At 52.9% G+C, this 17,214-nt stretch overlaps 2 protein-coding genes across 2 annotated transcripts; one reads left to right on the top strand and one right to left on the bottom strand.

The window, feature by feature from the left end:
• Window positions 1-5,194: 5,194 nt before the first annotated feature.
• TNNI1 (troponin I1, slow skeletal type) lies at window positions 5,195-8,325 on the top strand. The gene is made up of 5 exons (XM_009981696.2): window positions 5,195-5,245; window positions 5,881-6,012; window positions 6,099-6,188; window positions 6,672-6,848; window positions 8,218-8,325. Exons 2-5 carry the CDS (start codon window positions 5,887-5,889, stop codon window positions 8,323-8,325), a joined length of 501 nt encoding a protein of 166 aa, XP_009979998.2. The 5' UTR covers window positions 5,195-5,245; window positions 5,881-5,886.
• Window positions 8,326-14,432: 6,107 nt separating this feature from the next.
• On the bottom strand, window positions 14,433-16,946 carry LOC147526843 (eukaryotic translation initiation factor 2D-like). The gene is made up of 5 exons (XM_086627137.1): window positions 16,695-16,946; window positions 15,874-15,963; window positions 15,674-15,769; window positions 14,609-14,729; window positions 14,433-14,462 (listed from the first exon to the last, which is right to left on the bottom strand). The coding sequence occupies exons 1-5, from the start codon at window positions 16,724-16,726 to the stop codon at window positions 14,433-14,435; spliced, it is 369 nt and encodes a 122-aa protein (XP_086483263.1). The 5' UTR covers window positions 16,727-16,946.
• Window positions 16,947-17,214: the final 268 nt, after the last annotated feature.

The raw sequence follows: 17,214 nt of genomic DNA, 5'->3' as shown, positions 1-17,214 counted from the left end.
CGTCCCGTTCCCACTTGCCAGCAGCTCAGAGGGGTGCCCACAACCTCAGGTGGTACCTAATAAAACCACCTCTCATCTTGAGGCAGCTCATCACTGTTTGCAAGCCGGGGGTAGAGACCCAAAATGTCCTCATCACGTCAGCTGGAGCGGAGGGATGGGGAGATCCTGGGCTCCTACTAGTCCTGCTGCTGCTGCTGGCCTCCCATGGGACTTTGAAACTGATGCCCAAGCCCTGAATCCAGGGGTCCTGCTACTCCATCCCTCGCTCGCCCTTTCCTCCTCCTCACACTGGGTCCCAGCAAAGGATGAAACCTGAGACTGGAGCAAATGGCATCTGAAGAGGCCCCTGTTCCGCGGCAGCGGGTCCCCAGGGAATGCAATGCCTTTGTCACTGGCTAATTTTGGCTCCTCTGCGCTCGGAAAACAATCCCAAGGCAGCTGGGAGGAAAGATGCTGGAGGCATGGCCCCACGGGGGCTTTTGCCTTATAAAGGTCTAAAGGGGCTGGTTTAAAGCCTCCTCCTTGGTTGCTGGGAGAACATCCGCAGTGCTGGTGTTTGGAGCTGGGGATGGGTCTTTGGAGGGTCCTTGGGGGTGGGTGCAGGGGGGTGTCTCCCATGTCTGCTGGGACGTGACTCGTGCAGGTCAGAGAAGGATGGGACTGCCACTGCCACGTCACCAGCACTGACCTTGCACCAGCCTGGGGGGCTGCTGTGTTGCCCCCAACCAGGGCACAGCTCCCCGCTTGGTGTCCTGACGTGGGGGGAAGCAGCCGGGGAAGGCGCCAGGGAAGGCGGCCGCTCATCCTCTGCTGTGCAGGACGGGGGGGGCTGTTTTCACTCCCCACCACACAGCTGCGTGTCCCTCTGCGAACATAATAGCCTCGGGATTAAAATACTGGGCATTGTCCCTGCTGGATTGCACGCTGGGAATTGTTTGCTCCTAAACTTGCCTCCAAAAATATCCCAGGGAACAGGTGATGCCTGCCCCTGCGGTCCTCTGCTGCGAGAAGCCTCCCTCCGTGGGGACGCTGGGTAGGGGGCTTTGTAGGGGCAGGGGGGTGAGACAGCAGCTTTTTTGCTGCTTTTCAGGAATTTCATGCAGAAAGCATCAGGGCTTGTGAGAGCCTGAAAGTTGCTCGAGCATCCCAACGTGCTGCGCTGGGTGAGTCTGGATGGTCCCGCTCCCCAAAGAGGGGACTGCCCCACCCTTGGTGCCAACTGATCATCTGGCCTGATGCTGTAACCTCGCTTTGACTGTTTTACCCCGTCACCCCTCGGCAATGGGCCCTGTCCTGGCCCGGGGGTGGTTTTCCCCTCCTGCTCTGGCAGCTCTGGTGGGTCCAGGGAGACCCGTTGGCCGTGGGGACATCGCTCTGTGCTTGCGGCGTTGCAGTGTGTGTGCACCGTTGTGCGTGGGGGTCAGCACCACATCAGCTCTCCAGGCAGCTCACGCCCTCCACCTCCCCTTCAGAGACCTTCTGAAATAAACCAAAAAAGGACAAGAAATAAAAGAGGAAAAAAAAAAAAAGAAAGAAAATAATTCAGGAGTTTTTCTGCAAAGAAAAAGCACTGCTGTGTTTCAGCTCATGGTTTCCACCTCCTTGCAGACTCAGGGCTTTTCCAGCATCTCTGCTGCAGGTTTCCATCGGAGAGGAGCAAGGCAGACGTGCCATGAAGAATACACCCTGTCTGCACGGGCATTGCCGTGGCACCGCGGTCAGCCCGACCAGGCACATCCGTGTGCTCACACTCGGCGCCCGCCGAGCCAGGGCGATTCCCACGCAAACAGCCTGGGAATGGGGGTCACGAGCGCAATATAAAACCGGGAGCGCTACCACGCCGGGGCGATGGGCGCGTGCCACCCCGCGTCCCAAGCGGTGCCGCAGGTGTGCGGGGCACGTCACGGGGCAGCGGGGCTCGCGGCGAACGTGCGCGCACAGGAGGGGATTTGTGCTATTTTTACTGACCACTTGCAGCCCGGCTGCGGTTTAATATGCGCCCTGCGCCGCCGGCCCCCCGGCAGAGTGCGGCTCTCCGGCGGCCGGGCATCACCGCCCTCCTGCACAGCCCCGAGGTAAGGCACTGCCCCCGCCCGCGACCCCCGGGGTGTGCTGGTGGTGGGCGACACAGGCGGGAGCGTGAGGCTGGCGGCACTTGCACGCGGCGACGTGGCAGAGAGGTGCCCCCGGCACGTGAATTTTCATCTGAATTTCTACCCCGCTCTGAGGTTGCTGGGATGTTTTCTCTGCTCTTGGAGAGAGGATCGGTGAGACCGCAGCGGGGGAAGTACGGCTGAAATACCCGGCTGGGTTCTGGAGCTGAGATCTGCTCGATTTTTCCAGAAATTGGTGAACGGGATGGTTTTTGGGGAACGTTTGCCCGTGTTTCCTAGCCTGGCCGCTCACAGTCACTCGTGTGACCAGGGAGGTGAGGTTGGAGGGTGCGAGCAGAGTGTGCGTGGCATCGCGTCAGCTGGGCGTGCGTTCCTGGTATGTCTCTGTCCCCCTGGGATTGACCGTGTTTGGATTTACGGACTCATTTCTTCTAAGGATTTCCACGATCCAACAGTTTAATAAGCTTTTTAAGCTTTTTCACGCTGGAGGCAGTGCAGAATTAGCTTGCCCAGATCCTCTCATTCCCGTCAGAGAGCAAAGTTCCTTCTGGATGCTCCAGATCCAGCTGGAGCCCAAAAGTCCGTGCATGAGATTGCTGGGGACATCTCACTGGCAGAGCTGAATCTCAGCTGTCCTCCAGGAAGACAATTTAGAAATATCTAGCCCTAAAAATTGATTGACCTTGGTAGAGGTCATCAGCCCGAGGTGCGGTGTGGGTCTCACTTTCTAGAGACGCCGGGCTTTGTTCCGGCGGGAAAGGCAGGAGACGCCGAGAGGCTTTGCCCAGCCCTTGCTCGCCTCCAGAAAGCCAAAGGCTATTCTGCCTCCTCCCAAATAAATCATGGGGGAGCAGCTGGGACCCGACCCGCTCAATGCACCAGTGTCAGGCAAGAGGAGTTGCCTTCCCTGCATGTCCTCTGGAATGTTTGTTGTATCACTGAAAACCTCCAAAAAGGCGTGAAACTGGCGGCTCTGGCTGCATCTGAATGATGCGGATTTGGGAGAAAAAAATTCCCATTCCTGGGATATTTTTTCTTGTTAATCCAGGGATAGGGCAGGCTGTGGGGGAGATGATTCCTGCTGGATGTTCATGCCAGTTCCCCCACAAACTCCATTCTTCAGGCCACGCAGCGGGGAGCACGGGAAGGGGACAGGGACAAGCGGATGGAACTGGGAGCTGAGCTGCTCCCAAAGACACACTGAGATTTGTTCGACATGGGCTCCACACATGCCTGGGAGCAGCTGTTTGGGACCAGAATTATTCCTTTTCCTTTCCCCCAGCAGGAATCTTTGGGGTTGAAAACAGTTCTCAAATTTAGGGGAATGCAAAGAGATCATGGCAAAAAAAAAATCCCAGCTTTGTCATTTCAGTTCTACGGAAAAGGACTAAATCCACTGCCGGAAAATGCTGTTTGTTTCTGAAATGTGGCTTCAGTTTGTTACTCCTGGTTGGAAGGAGAAAAAAAAAAAAAATTGATTGATGTTTTCCCACACATTTTTCTGTTACTCGGACTTATGCGGTGCCCCGGCTGCTTGGCAAGAGAGGGAAGCGTCAGGGCAGTGCCAGGGAGGCTGGCGAGGCAGCGCGTTTTGAAGCAGCTGCCAGGGCACAGGATTACTGAGCAAATTCAAAATACGAAACGGTGAGTATTTCACCAGGGACGTGGGTGCCCATGAAATCCGCTCGCCGCTTGGCCGTGACTCGCTGTCCCTCGCTCCGTCGCTCCTGAGATGAGTTTTGGCTCCGCTATCCTCGCAGCTGCCCATGAGGAGCTGTGGGACGGGACTCCGGGAGCCGATGTGGTGCGGGGGGGCCCCGAGGCGCCCCGTTTCTCCGGAGCTTTCCAGCCACTCTCGCCTCCAGCCCTCAGCCCCGAGCTGGGGTGGGCGGCGCAGCCGGCGGGGGATCAGCTCGGTGCTTGGGAAAACCCCTGAGGAGCAGGAGACCGAGTCCTGCAGGGCCGGCTGGAGGCAGGTTGGAGCTTGTCCCAGTTAAGTTTTCCTTGGAGATGTGGTTTGTCCTGGCATTCCACAGCGGGATGGCGAAGCTGCAGAGTCGCTTCCTTCTGTCGACAGCACGGGGCAGCACCAGACCTCGGGAGCATCCTGCTGCCGCCGCCGCTTTCCTGGTTTGGGTGAATTTGGGATTTATTACTTTGTTTCAGTTTTTTTGTTTGTTTGTTTGTCTGCTGGTTGTTTTTTTTTTTTTTTTTTAGGTGAACAGCACGACGCCACAATGCCAGAGCCGTAAGTAGCATGAGTTTTCCTAGGATTTTGCTAAATCCTTGCCTGGCTGTTGGGCTGCCGGTTCTGGCTGAGCTTGTCTGGTTTTGTGGGGATTCAGCTGAGAGACCAGCCCATGCTTGAGACCTCTGTGCCACTCCCCTTACAAAAACTGTCTTTAAATAAAAATTATTAGCTATTTCAATGTCCCAACTCAAACCTTGGAGCTTTCCTAGATCCCAAAACAGGGATGCGAGGTGGGCTGCACCTCTCCCTTTGCCATGAGGCTCTTTGTAGCACATCATACAAAATAGCATATTCCTCAGCATGAACAGAAGCAAGAAACCTCCCTGCAAGGCTTTCATTGAGCACCAACATGGATATGCCCTAGGCCAGGGTCCAAGCATCCTGCCTGCCAGTCTCCACCTGCCTGGGGAACGTGTGGATGAGGGTGTTGTGGCCCGAACCGCAGGGACCGAGCCGGGGCTGGCACTGCGGCCACTGCGACAGCTCGCGTGCCGTGTTCAAGTGGCATTTTCGCTTTCTGAGCAGTGGCCCTGAGCACCCACCGCGTTCCCAGAGGGCACCGCCATCTCACTGGCTCGCTTGCAGGTGGCAACTGTTGGATAAAGAAATAAGGGAACCAACCGCACTCACATGGGATGTTTTTCTTGACCATCACCTCTTTTCAACTCTTATTCACTGATGCCTTGTTCTCTCCTCTTGTCCCTTATTGCTCCTTTTCGAACGCACACCTGCCAGGAGGGAGGTAAGTGCCTTTCCTTTCAGGAGCCATCTCAACGTTGCTCTGCATTTGCTTTGAGTTTGTTTTCAAAGGAGACTTTTTTTTCTCCCTTTCCCCTAGAGAAAATCCAAGATCACAGCCTCACGCAAACTCTTGTTGAAGGTGAGTCCTGAGGGTTGGAAACTCCCTGGGGTTTGTCTTGCTGGGGAAAAGGAGCCGGGGTTGAAACGCGTGGTCGGTGGGACAGCGATGAGGAACGGCAGAAGTATGGGCCTTGGGCAGCAGCTCCCGTTCCCACCTCTTGTCTTCTCAAAAATCCTCACTCATGTGGGCTTTGTGGTCTGTGCACCAAACAAACCTCCCCTCACCTCCGCTGTGCTAAGGTGGGGAGAGACTCCAACGCCTTCTGCTCTAAAGCCACACATCTCATGTTTGGGCACCAGCAGCTCTGCAGCACAAGCTTGGGAGGTCCCTGGGCTGTGGCTTGGGAAAATTGTTTACTGCCACAGCAGAGCAAACTGATGCATAGAAAGTGCTGATGTCAGCATCCATTGGGACCACCACCACCACAGCCCCATGGTATCTCCATCCCTGCGGCTCCCTTGCCTTCAGGGTCACCACACGAAAGGCGTAGGGATTTTTTGATGTGTGTTGCAGCAGCACAGGGATTTTGGGAGGACAGCTACAGCGGGGAGGCAGACAGGGCTGTCCCATCCCACAGATGTTGTGCGAGGAGGCTCGGGGCGGAAGAGAGGAGCCTGTCTGTTCACACTGCTGCCATATACTTGTGCTCGTAGAGTTTGATGCTGGCAAAAGCAAAGGAGGAATGGGATCAGGAGATCGTGGACAAGCAGTCAGAGAAGGAAAGATACCTGTCTGAGCGCATCACACCACTGCACACCAGTGGGCTTTCCTTGAGCCAGCTCCAGGTATTTCTCAGGTCTGAAGGTGGAGTGAGCTCCTTGGGAGCACGAGGGGTGCCACTCACTGCTCTTCTGTTTTTCTTGGCCCCCAGGACCTGTGCAGGGAGCTGCATGAGAAGGTTGAAATTGTGGATGAAGAGAGATATGACATTGAAGCGAAGTGCAACCATAATACTCGGGAGGTAGGATGCAGAATGGGCTGTTTGCTTTGATATTGACTCCCTCCCAGATGGCAGCTTGGGCCTCAATGGTGATCTGTCATGGACTGGGCTGAGTTTGGTTGTGGAACATTCACCAGGCCTATCTAAGGGTTGGTATTTGCACTACAAGGCATCGTTCAGCACAAGCTTCATCCCTGCTTCAGGGAGCTCAAGCTGTCCACTGGGTCCACAGGCAACATCCTTGCTCTTCTGATCACCCCTTGAGGGTCTGAGAGCTCCTTCTCATGGTACGGCTGCCACACGAGCAGGCTGGGGCAAGGCAATGACAATAGCTCTCTGCTCAGGTGGACAGTCCCTTGGGGAAGGCGGTCCTCATGGCTGCAGGAGAGGCGTAAATCCCTCTGGGGCTCGGTGTCGGCAAAGACTTCTGCTTCACGCAGAAGCTTTCTGTGCAAGGCAGCCATGCGATGACCTCCCCCTCCTCCTCCTTTCCTCAACCTGCAGATTAAAGATCTGAAAATCAAAGTGCTTGATCTCCGAGGAAAGTTCAAGCGACCCCCGCTGCGGCGAGTCCGCGTCTCCGCCGATGCCATGCTGAGGGCCCTGCTGGGCTCCAAGCACAAGGTGTCCATGGATCTGAGAGCCAACCTGAAGTCTGTCAAGAAGGAGGACACGGAGAAGGTGGGTGACTCTTCTAAAGGCCTGAGATGGAGAGATCCTAGGGATGCCCTTGCCATTCTTCATGGTCCCCTGTGAAGCCTGTGTGGGTTGTGCTCATCCCTTGCAAGCCTCAGAAACAGCATGGGGCAGTCCTTGTGAGGCACTGACCATTGTGGGAAGTTGTAGGACCACGTGGGAGCAGTTTGACTGGGCCGGGTAACTGGTGGATGATAACGTATGAGATTCAGGGCTGATCCATGATGCTCTTCCCTCCCAGAGCATGTAGGGGTCTTTCACCTGGGGCCTTCTTGGCATGTCTGCTGAGCTGCACTGGCAGAGAGTTTGGTCTTTGGTTCTCTAGGGAACCAGGAGAGCTGTTATCCGGTACAGTCATGCCCAGAAAACACCCAGGAAACTCCCAGACCCAGATTAGATAAGACAGAGCGAGCCCAGCAAGCACGCTTGACCTGAGATAAATGGCCCAGTTCACACCGGCTTTGCAGAGATGCCAGAGGGGAAAGTCTCAATACCAGAGATGGAGAGCGATGCCCAAACCTGCCCGGGGCGTGCAGGCACCCCAACGGCAAGAGTTGTGCCACGTTCCTAGAGCCTCTCCCCAGAGGAGTTTTACCCTTTGGTCCCAGCTCAGCGGATTGGATGAGAATCTCAATTTTCAATAATTTTTCTTTCTTTTTCCCCTCCTGTTGCTAGTATCGAATGTTTTCAGTCCTTTGAATAGAAAACTGTATTTACAGTCCTCAACGCCAGGTGGTGAACACATCTGGGTTTATTTTAGATGTCGTGAGATGATTTTGGGGCATGGCTTGTAACCTATGAATGCTTGTGGGTTGGCAGAGCAGACACTTGGGCATGCTCCCAGAGCTGCCCTCATCTCCCCTTTCTCATCTGGAAGCGGCTGCCAGGCTCTTGCTGTCACACCAGCAACCCCAGTCCCCTCCAAAGCTTGGAGATGGGTTTTATGTGGGCTGGCAGGTCCATGCAGGAAGTTTTTTTGCTTGCATGTGTGCTGGTGTAAATCCGGAGTAAGTCCGTGTGCTCATTTCTTCCTCCTAAAGAATTTTTCTGGGATTTTTGTGCCTTCTAGTGCATTAATGCAATTTAGCCAGGCTTTTGGGGGGTATGCACATGAATCCAGACCTCCCTGCGGAGATCAGACCACTGTTTGCCATCTTCCTGGTCAGCTCCACGTGTAGGGACATGCGGCAGAGCTGGCTCCAAGGGAGAGGGCGTTTGCAGCAAGGCAGCTGCCTTCCCCGTGCTGCTTGCGTGCCGGGGCCGAGGGCTCCGTGCAATGGGGTGGGACAGCGTGGGGCTACTGACCACTCTGTCACACGGCCATTGCAACCCCCGTCCCTGTCCGTCCCGGCAGGAGCGCCCCGTGGAAGTGGGCGACTGGCGCAAGAACGTGGAGGCCATGTCCGGGATGGAGGGGAGAAAGAAGATGTTTGACGCTGCCAAGTCCCCCACGGGCCAGTGAGAGGTAGGGGACAGGTCCTCCTTCCCGGCGATGCCCTGTGCTCCGTGCAGCATCCCTGATCTGTGGCTGGGCAAATGCAGAAACCGCTCCCATGGAAAAAGGCATCACACGCCCCATCTCCCACCCCAAACTTGGGACGGGTGCCTGTCCTACACATCCCCGCCATGCAGCCTCTGCCAGCAGCTATCCTCCTCTCCCAGCTTGTCCTCCCTGGCTCTCCAGGGTCTGCTGCCCATGCCACACTCATCCTGCACAGCCTGAGCATTGCTCGCACCAACTTTGGGCTGCTGAAAGCAGCCTGAAAATTCCTCTTCTGACCCACTCCTGTTTCTTTCCCACAGGAGCACTGGGAAGAAGAGCCTCCCCACCCCTGCTGCCTGCCTCCCTCTACCTTGCTGCCCCTCCATGCTCTTTACACCTTACCCTGAAGTCACCGCTGAGCTGAAACACGTGAACAACCCTGTGGGAAGGAGATCTGAGCTTCTTTCTTTCAGAACTGCCATCAGCCCTGCTCCCACGCAGCCCCGGCACGGTGGCTCCCCGGTGTCACCTGCACGGGCCATGCTGTCTCAAAGGGGCCACTGGCCACCCCTCCCCTCCCACCACTGCAGAGAGCCCCTGGAGATGGCTGTTTGTCCTCCCACTCCCCCATCCTCCGGTGGGTGCAGCTTGAGATGTACCCGCGCTGCTGCACGTGTATTAAAGGACGGTCTCCCGGGCAGAGCACCGCGTGGGCTTGTTGCTGTGGGAGCACTGGCCGGGGGCAGGTGCTGCTCCACAGCCCCGTGGAGAAGATACCCTGGTCCTTTCCTGACACCCTGCAATGTCCCTGTGCCAGCGCACTTGCTTTGGGCTCAACTCTTCCAGCCCCCCAGGTTGCTCCTGGTGCCCCACCAGCTCTGCTGAGACCCCCTGTCCCCCTGCACGGCCACCCCTGTCCCCTCCCATGCACCTCAGCCTTTGCCAGGCTCCAACGATGCACCAGCCTCCCAGGCAGCGACGGCTGGGGTCTCAGTGTGGAGATGACTCTCCCCACCCCTCCTTCTCCTCTGCTTTTGGAAAAGGTGTCACAGGCACCAACTCTCCCACTGGCCACCCCATCCCGAGCACTGGAGCTGTTGGAATTGGGGCAGCCCCATTTCAAGGTTTAATTTGAGCCGTGTTTCAAGAGAGCATGAGATGAATCCATCTTTCAGGTCGAACAGCTCACACCTCCCCACTAGTCTTATTGTTTTCTATCTCACAGCCCCCCAAAACTGCAGCTACTTGAGTGCCAGCAGCTGGGAATGTGCCAGCTCGCCCCCAGAGCAGGGCTGGAGGGGAGAATTGGGGAGAATTCTCACCAAATTGTGTCTTCTGCCTGATTGCACTGTGGGAGATGCTGAGGCTCAGCCCCCATGGGTTCTCAGTGGTTGTAGCAATGTGTGGTCTGTGTCCCCAAGGTGTCCAGAAGAATTGCAGCATCCACAATTTCAACCCCGTGACACACGGTGTGTGTGTGCAGCACGTCCCCGTCCCTGCTACAGGGCTTGCGAAGCACAGGAAAAGCCATAAACGCGGAGCACAGCGCCGGCACCCAGGCAGGCACCAGGGCTGGAAGGAAACAACATCCAGAAGTGCAGGGTCTCCAGCAGAGCTCAGTCTTCCCAGGAAGATGTTACATTTCTTCAGGGACACAAAAAGGTGGCCCCGCAGCATCTTCTGAGTTGTAGAACACTGGAACAGGTTGCCCAGAGAGGTGGTGGATGCTCCATCCCTGGAGACGTTCAAGGCCAGGTTGGATGAGGCCCTGAGCAACCTGATCTAGTTGGAGATATCCCTGTTCCTTGCAGGGGGGTTGGACCAGATGACCTTTGAAGGTCCCTTCCAGCCCTGACCATTCTATGATTCTACGATTCTGCAGCAGGGCCCGGCTGGCCGGGCGGCTGGCGGGGCAAACGCGGGAGGGCGTGGGAGGCTGGGTTTGGGCTCCGAACGGTGAGGACAGGCGGAGCGCGGGCAGGCGGCGGGGCGGGGCCCGGCGGGGATGGGGGTCGTCCCCCCCCCCCGATGCTGCTGGGCCGGCAGCGGGGGGCGCCGCTCGGCGCGGGTGAGGCGGCGGGCGCGGGGCCGGGCCGGGCGGGCGAGGGCTGGGGCGGCCGCCGGGCGCTGCCCGGTGCCGCGGGGCGGGGGGGCGGCCGGGGCTGGCCCGCGCAGAGCCCCCCGCCCCCCGCGCCGCCCCGCCGTTGCGTTCTGCCGCTGGCAAAACCGCGGAGCCGCTCGCGGCGAACGCTGCGATTTTAAGTTTTTCGGTGGCGTTTGCCAGCGGTTGCGGGGCGAACCGGCACGGCTCCCCCCCCCCCCCCGCCCCCGGCAGCGAATCTCCTGGCTGTGATTCCCACGTACCGTTTTTGGAGGAGAACCGACTTTAACGGATGGTCCCGTCGTTTTCCGTTGCGGTTCCCGCTGCGGCTGGTTCGGGATTATCCGGCTCACGGGAAGGCGGGCAGTGTGCTGGTTAATGCTGGTTGTCATCCAGTTAATGCTGGTTGTCATCCAGATCGCAGCGCCGGTCCGTCGGGCGCGCACGGACCGGCTCCCCGGCCGGCGGCCGTTCGAGCCCGCGCCTGAGCTCGGGCTGCTCTCAGAATGAACTGGTGCTCAGTTTCAGTCATTGCATCTCACATTTTGTCTGTATCATTCTAGTCCAGGTCTTAAGTATTCATTTAAACCAATGCCAAAACAAGGTGTGGGGGGGGGGGGGCCTGCAAATTTATAGCACATTCCTTTTACCACTCAGGATGATTTCTTAAAGTGAAAAACATAGTAGCATATACCACCTCATCCCATTTATAATATCTTCTGAGAAACAGCATCAATTGCAATAGAGTATTATAATTCAAAGTTCCATTATTTGGCCATTTTTCCCCCTCTTCCAATTTATATAACAACCACCTCTGGTTACAGTATTTAACTAAAGTTTTCTTATTTACATTTCCTCCCGGGGGACCCCCAATATCTTTCCAATGTGCTAAGACACATCCTAACGGACTCTTTTTTAAAATTTCCCCGCTCTCTTGGTTACCCATTATTTGCTTGATTATTATTATCCCAATCCTGTTGTTACCAAACAAACAACTACAATTAAAATTACGCCTCCTAGATATAACCAATTATCATTAAGATAACACGTTCACTCTTATTTTCTATCACTTTGTCTGTCTCCGGCTGTTTCCCTCGCAGGAGGACAGAACCGCGGATCAAGACTCCGCGCTTGCTCCGTACTAAAAGTGCATCTCAGTCACACACACACAAACAGGACAAAACCAAGTTTTACAACTACAACCACAAAAAAATCCAACCATACAAACAATTAATACAACTCTTAAAATCACACAAACAAACACATAGAATTCAATCATTAATATTTCAGCTTCCAGATGGTTTCCGGTGGGACCGGAACCCACAACTGTAGTCACTTAAGTGTTTCTAAGGCGCCTTTGGTGGGACTGGAGCCCACAACTGTAACCAAAGCACACCTGTAAGGCACTGGCTGCCCAGTATACGCTGTCCTGTGCAAGTCTCAGCTTACGGAGAGCTACCCCGAGTGGGACTGGAACCCACAACTGTAATCGCTCCCATAACCAAAGTGCACCTTGGAGGCGCTGGCTGCCCGGTATACGCTAACTTGCGTACGGCTTACAGAGAGCTGCCCTAATGGACCGGTCCCCAACCCAAAAGAATCGAAAAGAATACCTTCTCTAAGATGGAAGATGGTCCCTGTCTGTTCCCGCAGTGATCCGATTGAGGCGAGGAGTCCCTCTGGGGAAATCCCTGGGGGTACCCAAGGGAGTCCTGTTCTCAGCGGGTCCTGCAGCAGAACAGAGAGGGTCCCATCTGGGTCGCCAAATCTGATACCTGAAAAGGAAACTGAACTTTCCCAGACTCATTTAGAGTTTTAGAAAGCAGGTATTCTTTATTGCAGCGCTGGGTGCATGCTAGGAGGAGAAATCCCCCGTGCACCCAGCGCTGCGATAAAGAATGCCTGCTTTCTAAAACGAGTCTGGGAAAGTTCAGTTTCCTTTTCAGGTACCACTACGTCCATACGTCCTGTGTCCCCATGCTGGGACCCAGGCACGGGCTGTGCAGCCCAGTACCCTCAACGCAGCCCGTAGCCCTTGCAGGGACCCTCCAGGGCACTGCAAGATGAGGAAGGAGCACGCTGCGATCTCAAAGTCGGCAAGCCAAGGCAGAACCAGCAAGGGTGAGAAAAAACGGTCCTTGTTGCCCGGTTGTGCCACTGGGCCCCTGACAGCACATCTGGGCTGCTGGGTTTTTCTTCTTGGTCTACCAGTACTTACTTGCAGCCTTCCAGTACTTAAAGGGGGCCTACAGGAAAGCTGGAGAGGGGCTTTTTACAAGGGCGTGTAGTGACAGGACAAGGGGCAATGGATTTAAACTGAAAGACGGCAGATTTAGATTGGATATCAGAAAAAAATTTTTCCCTCTGAGGGTGGTGAGGTGCTGGAACAGGTTGCCCAGAGAAGTTGTAGATGCCCCATCCCTGGAAGTGTTCAAGGCCAGGCTGGATGAGGCTTTGGGCAACCTGGTGTAGTGGAAGGTGTCCCTGCCCATGGCAGGGGGGTTGGAAGTAGATGATATTTGAGGTCCCTTCCAACCCTAACCGTTCCATGATTCTATGATGTATTAAAATAATATAAACCATAAAAATCCAGCTAATAGAGTTCATTCTCATTGCCAAAATGTCTGATACCAATACCTGGAAATGTTTAAAAGGATAAAATCTAAAACCAAAGGGGTTTTACTTCAGACAGAGAGAGTCTATGGCACAAGACGCTGCGCTGTTCCAGGACATGTTGGAATGTCCTCGGCTTACACTTCGGCGGGGGTTCTATACTGTGCTTTTGCTAAAAGGTACAGAGCCAGAATGCTGAACTAGCCCAAAGCCAGAGTAGCCAGAAAACCAGTGCACCATTAGGAAATTCTAGACAAGTATATGGAAAGTGATAATGCTAGGGGTTTTATTCAGCTTTTTATTTTTATGAAAAATGAACAGCTGGAGCAATATCATTATTTGGGTGAATCCTAGACCTCGCAAACATCCAGGACTCATTTTTGAGTGAATGGGGCCTGTACATTATCCTCGATTTGTTGGCTGAACACTTCTATAAAGAATGAGATGGGAGTAATTCTTGCAGTAGATTTTTCTCCTACTTCCTCCGGCCAAGCTTCGGAGCCTTCTCAAGGCCTTAAATGTATTTCCGAGGTAGCTGGTATTCTTCTGCAACAGAACCAAGAGTTCACTTCAGGTAAATGCTCAAGAATTAAAATCTGTATCTTCTTGTAACCAGTCCCAGCCCAGCTCCAGAACAGACTTACCGAGCAGCATCTTAGCCAGATGATGGATTTGGTTGCTTTGGATCTGGACCCAAACTCTGTCTTTTGTTGCCGGTACTGGGGTGATGGTGGCACTGGCTTATACTTTTTGTTGCAGAATGTTGGCCACACACTGTGGGTCTACGTTGCTCACCAGCCTGGGCTGCGGCACCAAGGACACTGTTGCATCTTCTGCAGCCAGGAGGAAATGGCCTGCCTCTTGTAGGCAGGGTCTGTACCTTGAGTTAATTAGTTCATTATCTTCAACTCAGTCCAGCTGGGTAATAATGATTGGATGCCATAATTCCCCCTTTTTGTTTTACAATTTTTTGTTTTTAAAGGTTTTTTCAAGAAGGCTTTAAGGTGAGCAGAGACCTGGTCCATTCATTCCAACTCCAGCACACTTCCCTCCCACAAATACCACATCAGGGCTTGCGGCTTTACCTTCTTCTCCAAAGGACTCTCGCTCGGGCTCCCGGCTCCAGCTCTGGGCTCTGGTGAGGGAGTCAGGGCTTCTCAGGGTCTCATGGATGTATCATGTCGGGGTCACCAGTTGTTGCTCACCAGCCTGGGCTGTAGCACCAACACCACTGTTGTATCTTCTGCAGCCAGGAGGAAATGGCCTGCCTCTTGTAGGCAGGGTCTGTACCTTGAGTTAATTAGTTAATTAGTTCACTATCTTCAACTCAGTCCAGCTGGGTAATAATGATTGGATGCCATAGGTCTAGACCCTACAGCTCAAGGTTCTTGATAATTGTCACCTACAGGTTTTAATAATTATTGCAAACGTCACTGCTCTAGGTACTAGCAAGTCACGTCCCATCCATCCCAGAAGAATGAGCTGCCAAAGCTGCTCTCAGAATCTGGGCTGCTGCTCAAACCCCATAAATTTCAGTTCTCTTCTTACCTTCTTGTTTGGTGATCTCTGTGCTATGGGTATGTCGGTCGGCTCAATGTTGCCTTTCCTCACAACAGGTTCTTGTCCAAAAAACGTCACCTGGTGTAAGGGCTGCAGCCCTTCAAGACACCTGGACAAAGTTTATACATCCAGTTAGTCTGTACAGTGCAGCACGGCTGATGCTGACTGTGCTTTTCCACTCAGCCTCTCGCAGGTTTCTGAGACTGCACACAAGCCAAGATGGTATGTGTGAGAAGAATCGGTGTCTTAAGAAGATAATGCACGAGGATCTCATGCAAAGATTTGCATCCTGGCTATTATTTAAATAAAGGGACTGACTAAAAAGAAAGCTAGTCTGCTGACTCGCCAAAGTTATGGCTTAGATTGTTACTGGTAAAATTCTATAAACTGGCTCTTGTAGAGGAAAAGTTTGTATTTTGCCGTCACGCTACTGTTCAGTTGTATTGTTCACAGACCAGTGAAGCAACTTCAGCGTGAAGTGTGTTTCTGTCCCATGAGCAAACGTGGCCTCAGAAATAAAGGGAGCTGCTGGAGGCCCCTCAGCAGCATTGTGTGATGAAGAAGCTGAAGGCAAGTAAGACATGAGGGACAATTAGGCAAAGCTTTTCAGTATATGGAAACAATGGTCTTGTGTCAGACACTCGGGCCTCTTGGCTCTTAAAGGTGAGTTTATGTCGTAAATGCCGCAGCTGTGCTGCACTAAAGAGCAGGATGACTCCCATTGCCTAACAATGGCATGTTCTGCTAGCTATTGCAAAGGATGGCTTTATAAATACCTACGGACAGATTACACACAGAACCTGGCACTGTTGGTTTAGAAGCTTTCCCTGATAAACGGTTAGCAGGTAAACAAAAAAACCCCCAACAACAGTTAATGTTAGATGCTTGTTAATTGGTGAAGAACAAGAGATTCTTGAGGCAAAGCTCTTGGATATTTTTTTGTTGTACTACCAGTAGGAAGTTACAACTTTGGTAGCTCCAGTAACACGTGGCTTTGAGTTGCATGCATTGTATTTGTGTAATACTGAAACACTACAGTGGGAAGACAGTCACCTGCTCAAGAGGTCATCCCATTTAAGGTTTGAGATTTCATCTTGTTCCGATTTATCTAACAGGCAGTCGCACAGAATGGCATCCACCTTCACGAGGCTACAAAACAAAAACACGCATTAGAAGCAAAGAAGTTCACCTTTTTCCTCTAGCTTCAGCACCTCCTGTGGAAGCAGGGTAAGACAACTTCCGTATCTACTTACTTTTTGTTTGTTTCATCAACCAACTCATTAGCTTTCACGTAGTTAATGATGATGTTTCTCACCTCACTGCTTGAGAGGATGCTGCCTTTTCTAAAAAGAAAGAAAACTTTTTAACTTACTACTCTAAGTAGTCAGATGTTGGGTTCTGTTGCTAAGACAGAAGATGGCAACGACCCTGACCACACTTGGTAGCAACAGCTCAATACTGAAATACGTCTGCTAGGGAGTGATTTCTTGTTACACCTCAGCTGCTGTTAACAGATAAAAGGCTCACAGCAGTAGTTACAGAGACTCTAAACCCCTTGGTTCTGGGAGCCTAGTTTGGGAGGATGACCCCAATGGCACCCCTAATTTCAGGGGACTGTGGATAACTTGTACACAAGTGCTCAGCTGAAGATGCACTCTTACAGAGTGCTACCTAAACTACACCGAAACAGACAAGACTGGGGCACAAGGAGGCAAGTGAGTTCTTTCAATTATGTGGGCACCCTCTTTTCGGCAAACCATACGGTGGGTGAGCAGAACATGCCTTGTCCAATGGCAAATTAAGACAATCCAAGTAAAATGTATCAGTTTTGACACTTGAGCTGTCACCTCCTTAGCTGTGGGAGAAGTGATGTGAGTACTTGCTGAATGCAGTTGTCACAGCCTCTTATCTTTCTTTCCTTTGTGAAGCAATGAATATATTCTTGACTCCCATCACCTTTCCCGAGAGCATTGCAGGGCCCTCCTCAGGAGGGCTAACAAAACGACAGCAGCATAGGTTTGCTAGTCTGTCTCTTCACGTAACAATGGTTTTGTTGTACTTTTCTAGTGCTTACCTGTGTCCAGATTCCTGAAAGAGTGGGATCATTTTTGCTGAGACTCCATAAAGCGAAATGATTTCAGGAGCATGGTATACTTGTCCTCTGTCTTCACTCTTGCTGTCTTGGGCAGCAGAGGCTGAAGAAAATCCTTCAGGTACTGCAAATGCTTTAATGCTGAAACAAGAATTATTTGTTGTGTGTGAAAGGGATTGAACCTTACCACTTCCATTTCACTGAGGAACTAAAACCTAGCAAAGTCGTGCAAAAAGCTTTCTGGTCTGTTGCACAGTATGTCAGTCCCTCCAAATGCATTCCCTTGCAGCGAGGGCCTGTGTCTGTGGGTTAAAGGACATGATGAAAGAACAGCATTTTGAAGCGTTAGCTGCAATTAATGAATTTGGCCTTGCACACATTTCAAAGGTATAAATAAATAAGCACCTTAACTCAGATGGTATTACACACTTTTCACTCTGAGTAAAGTCTGGCATGTTGGGGGAAAAAGAAATCTCTCCAGGTATTCTAATCATATTTGACA

This window comes from Tauraco erythrolophus, chromosome 27 (genome assembly GCF_009769465.1).
Source record: "Tauraco erythrolophus isolate bTauEry1 chromosome 27, bTauEry1.pri, whole genome shotgun sequence".
Classification (NCBI taxonomy): Eukaryota; Metazoa; Chordata; class Aves; order Musophagiformes; family Musophagidae; genus Tauraco; species Tauraco erythrolophus.
The sequence above is the reverse complement of the archived record's forward strand: the minus strand, read 5'-3'. Positions and strand labels throughout refer to the sequence as shown.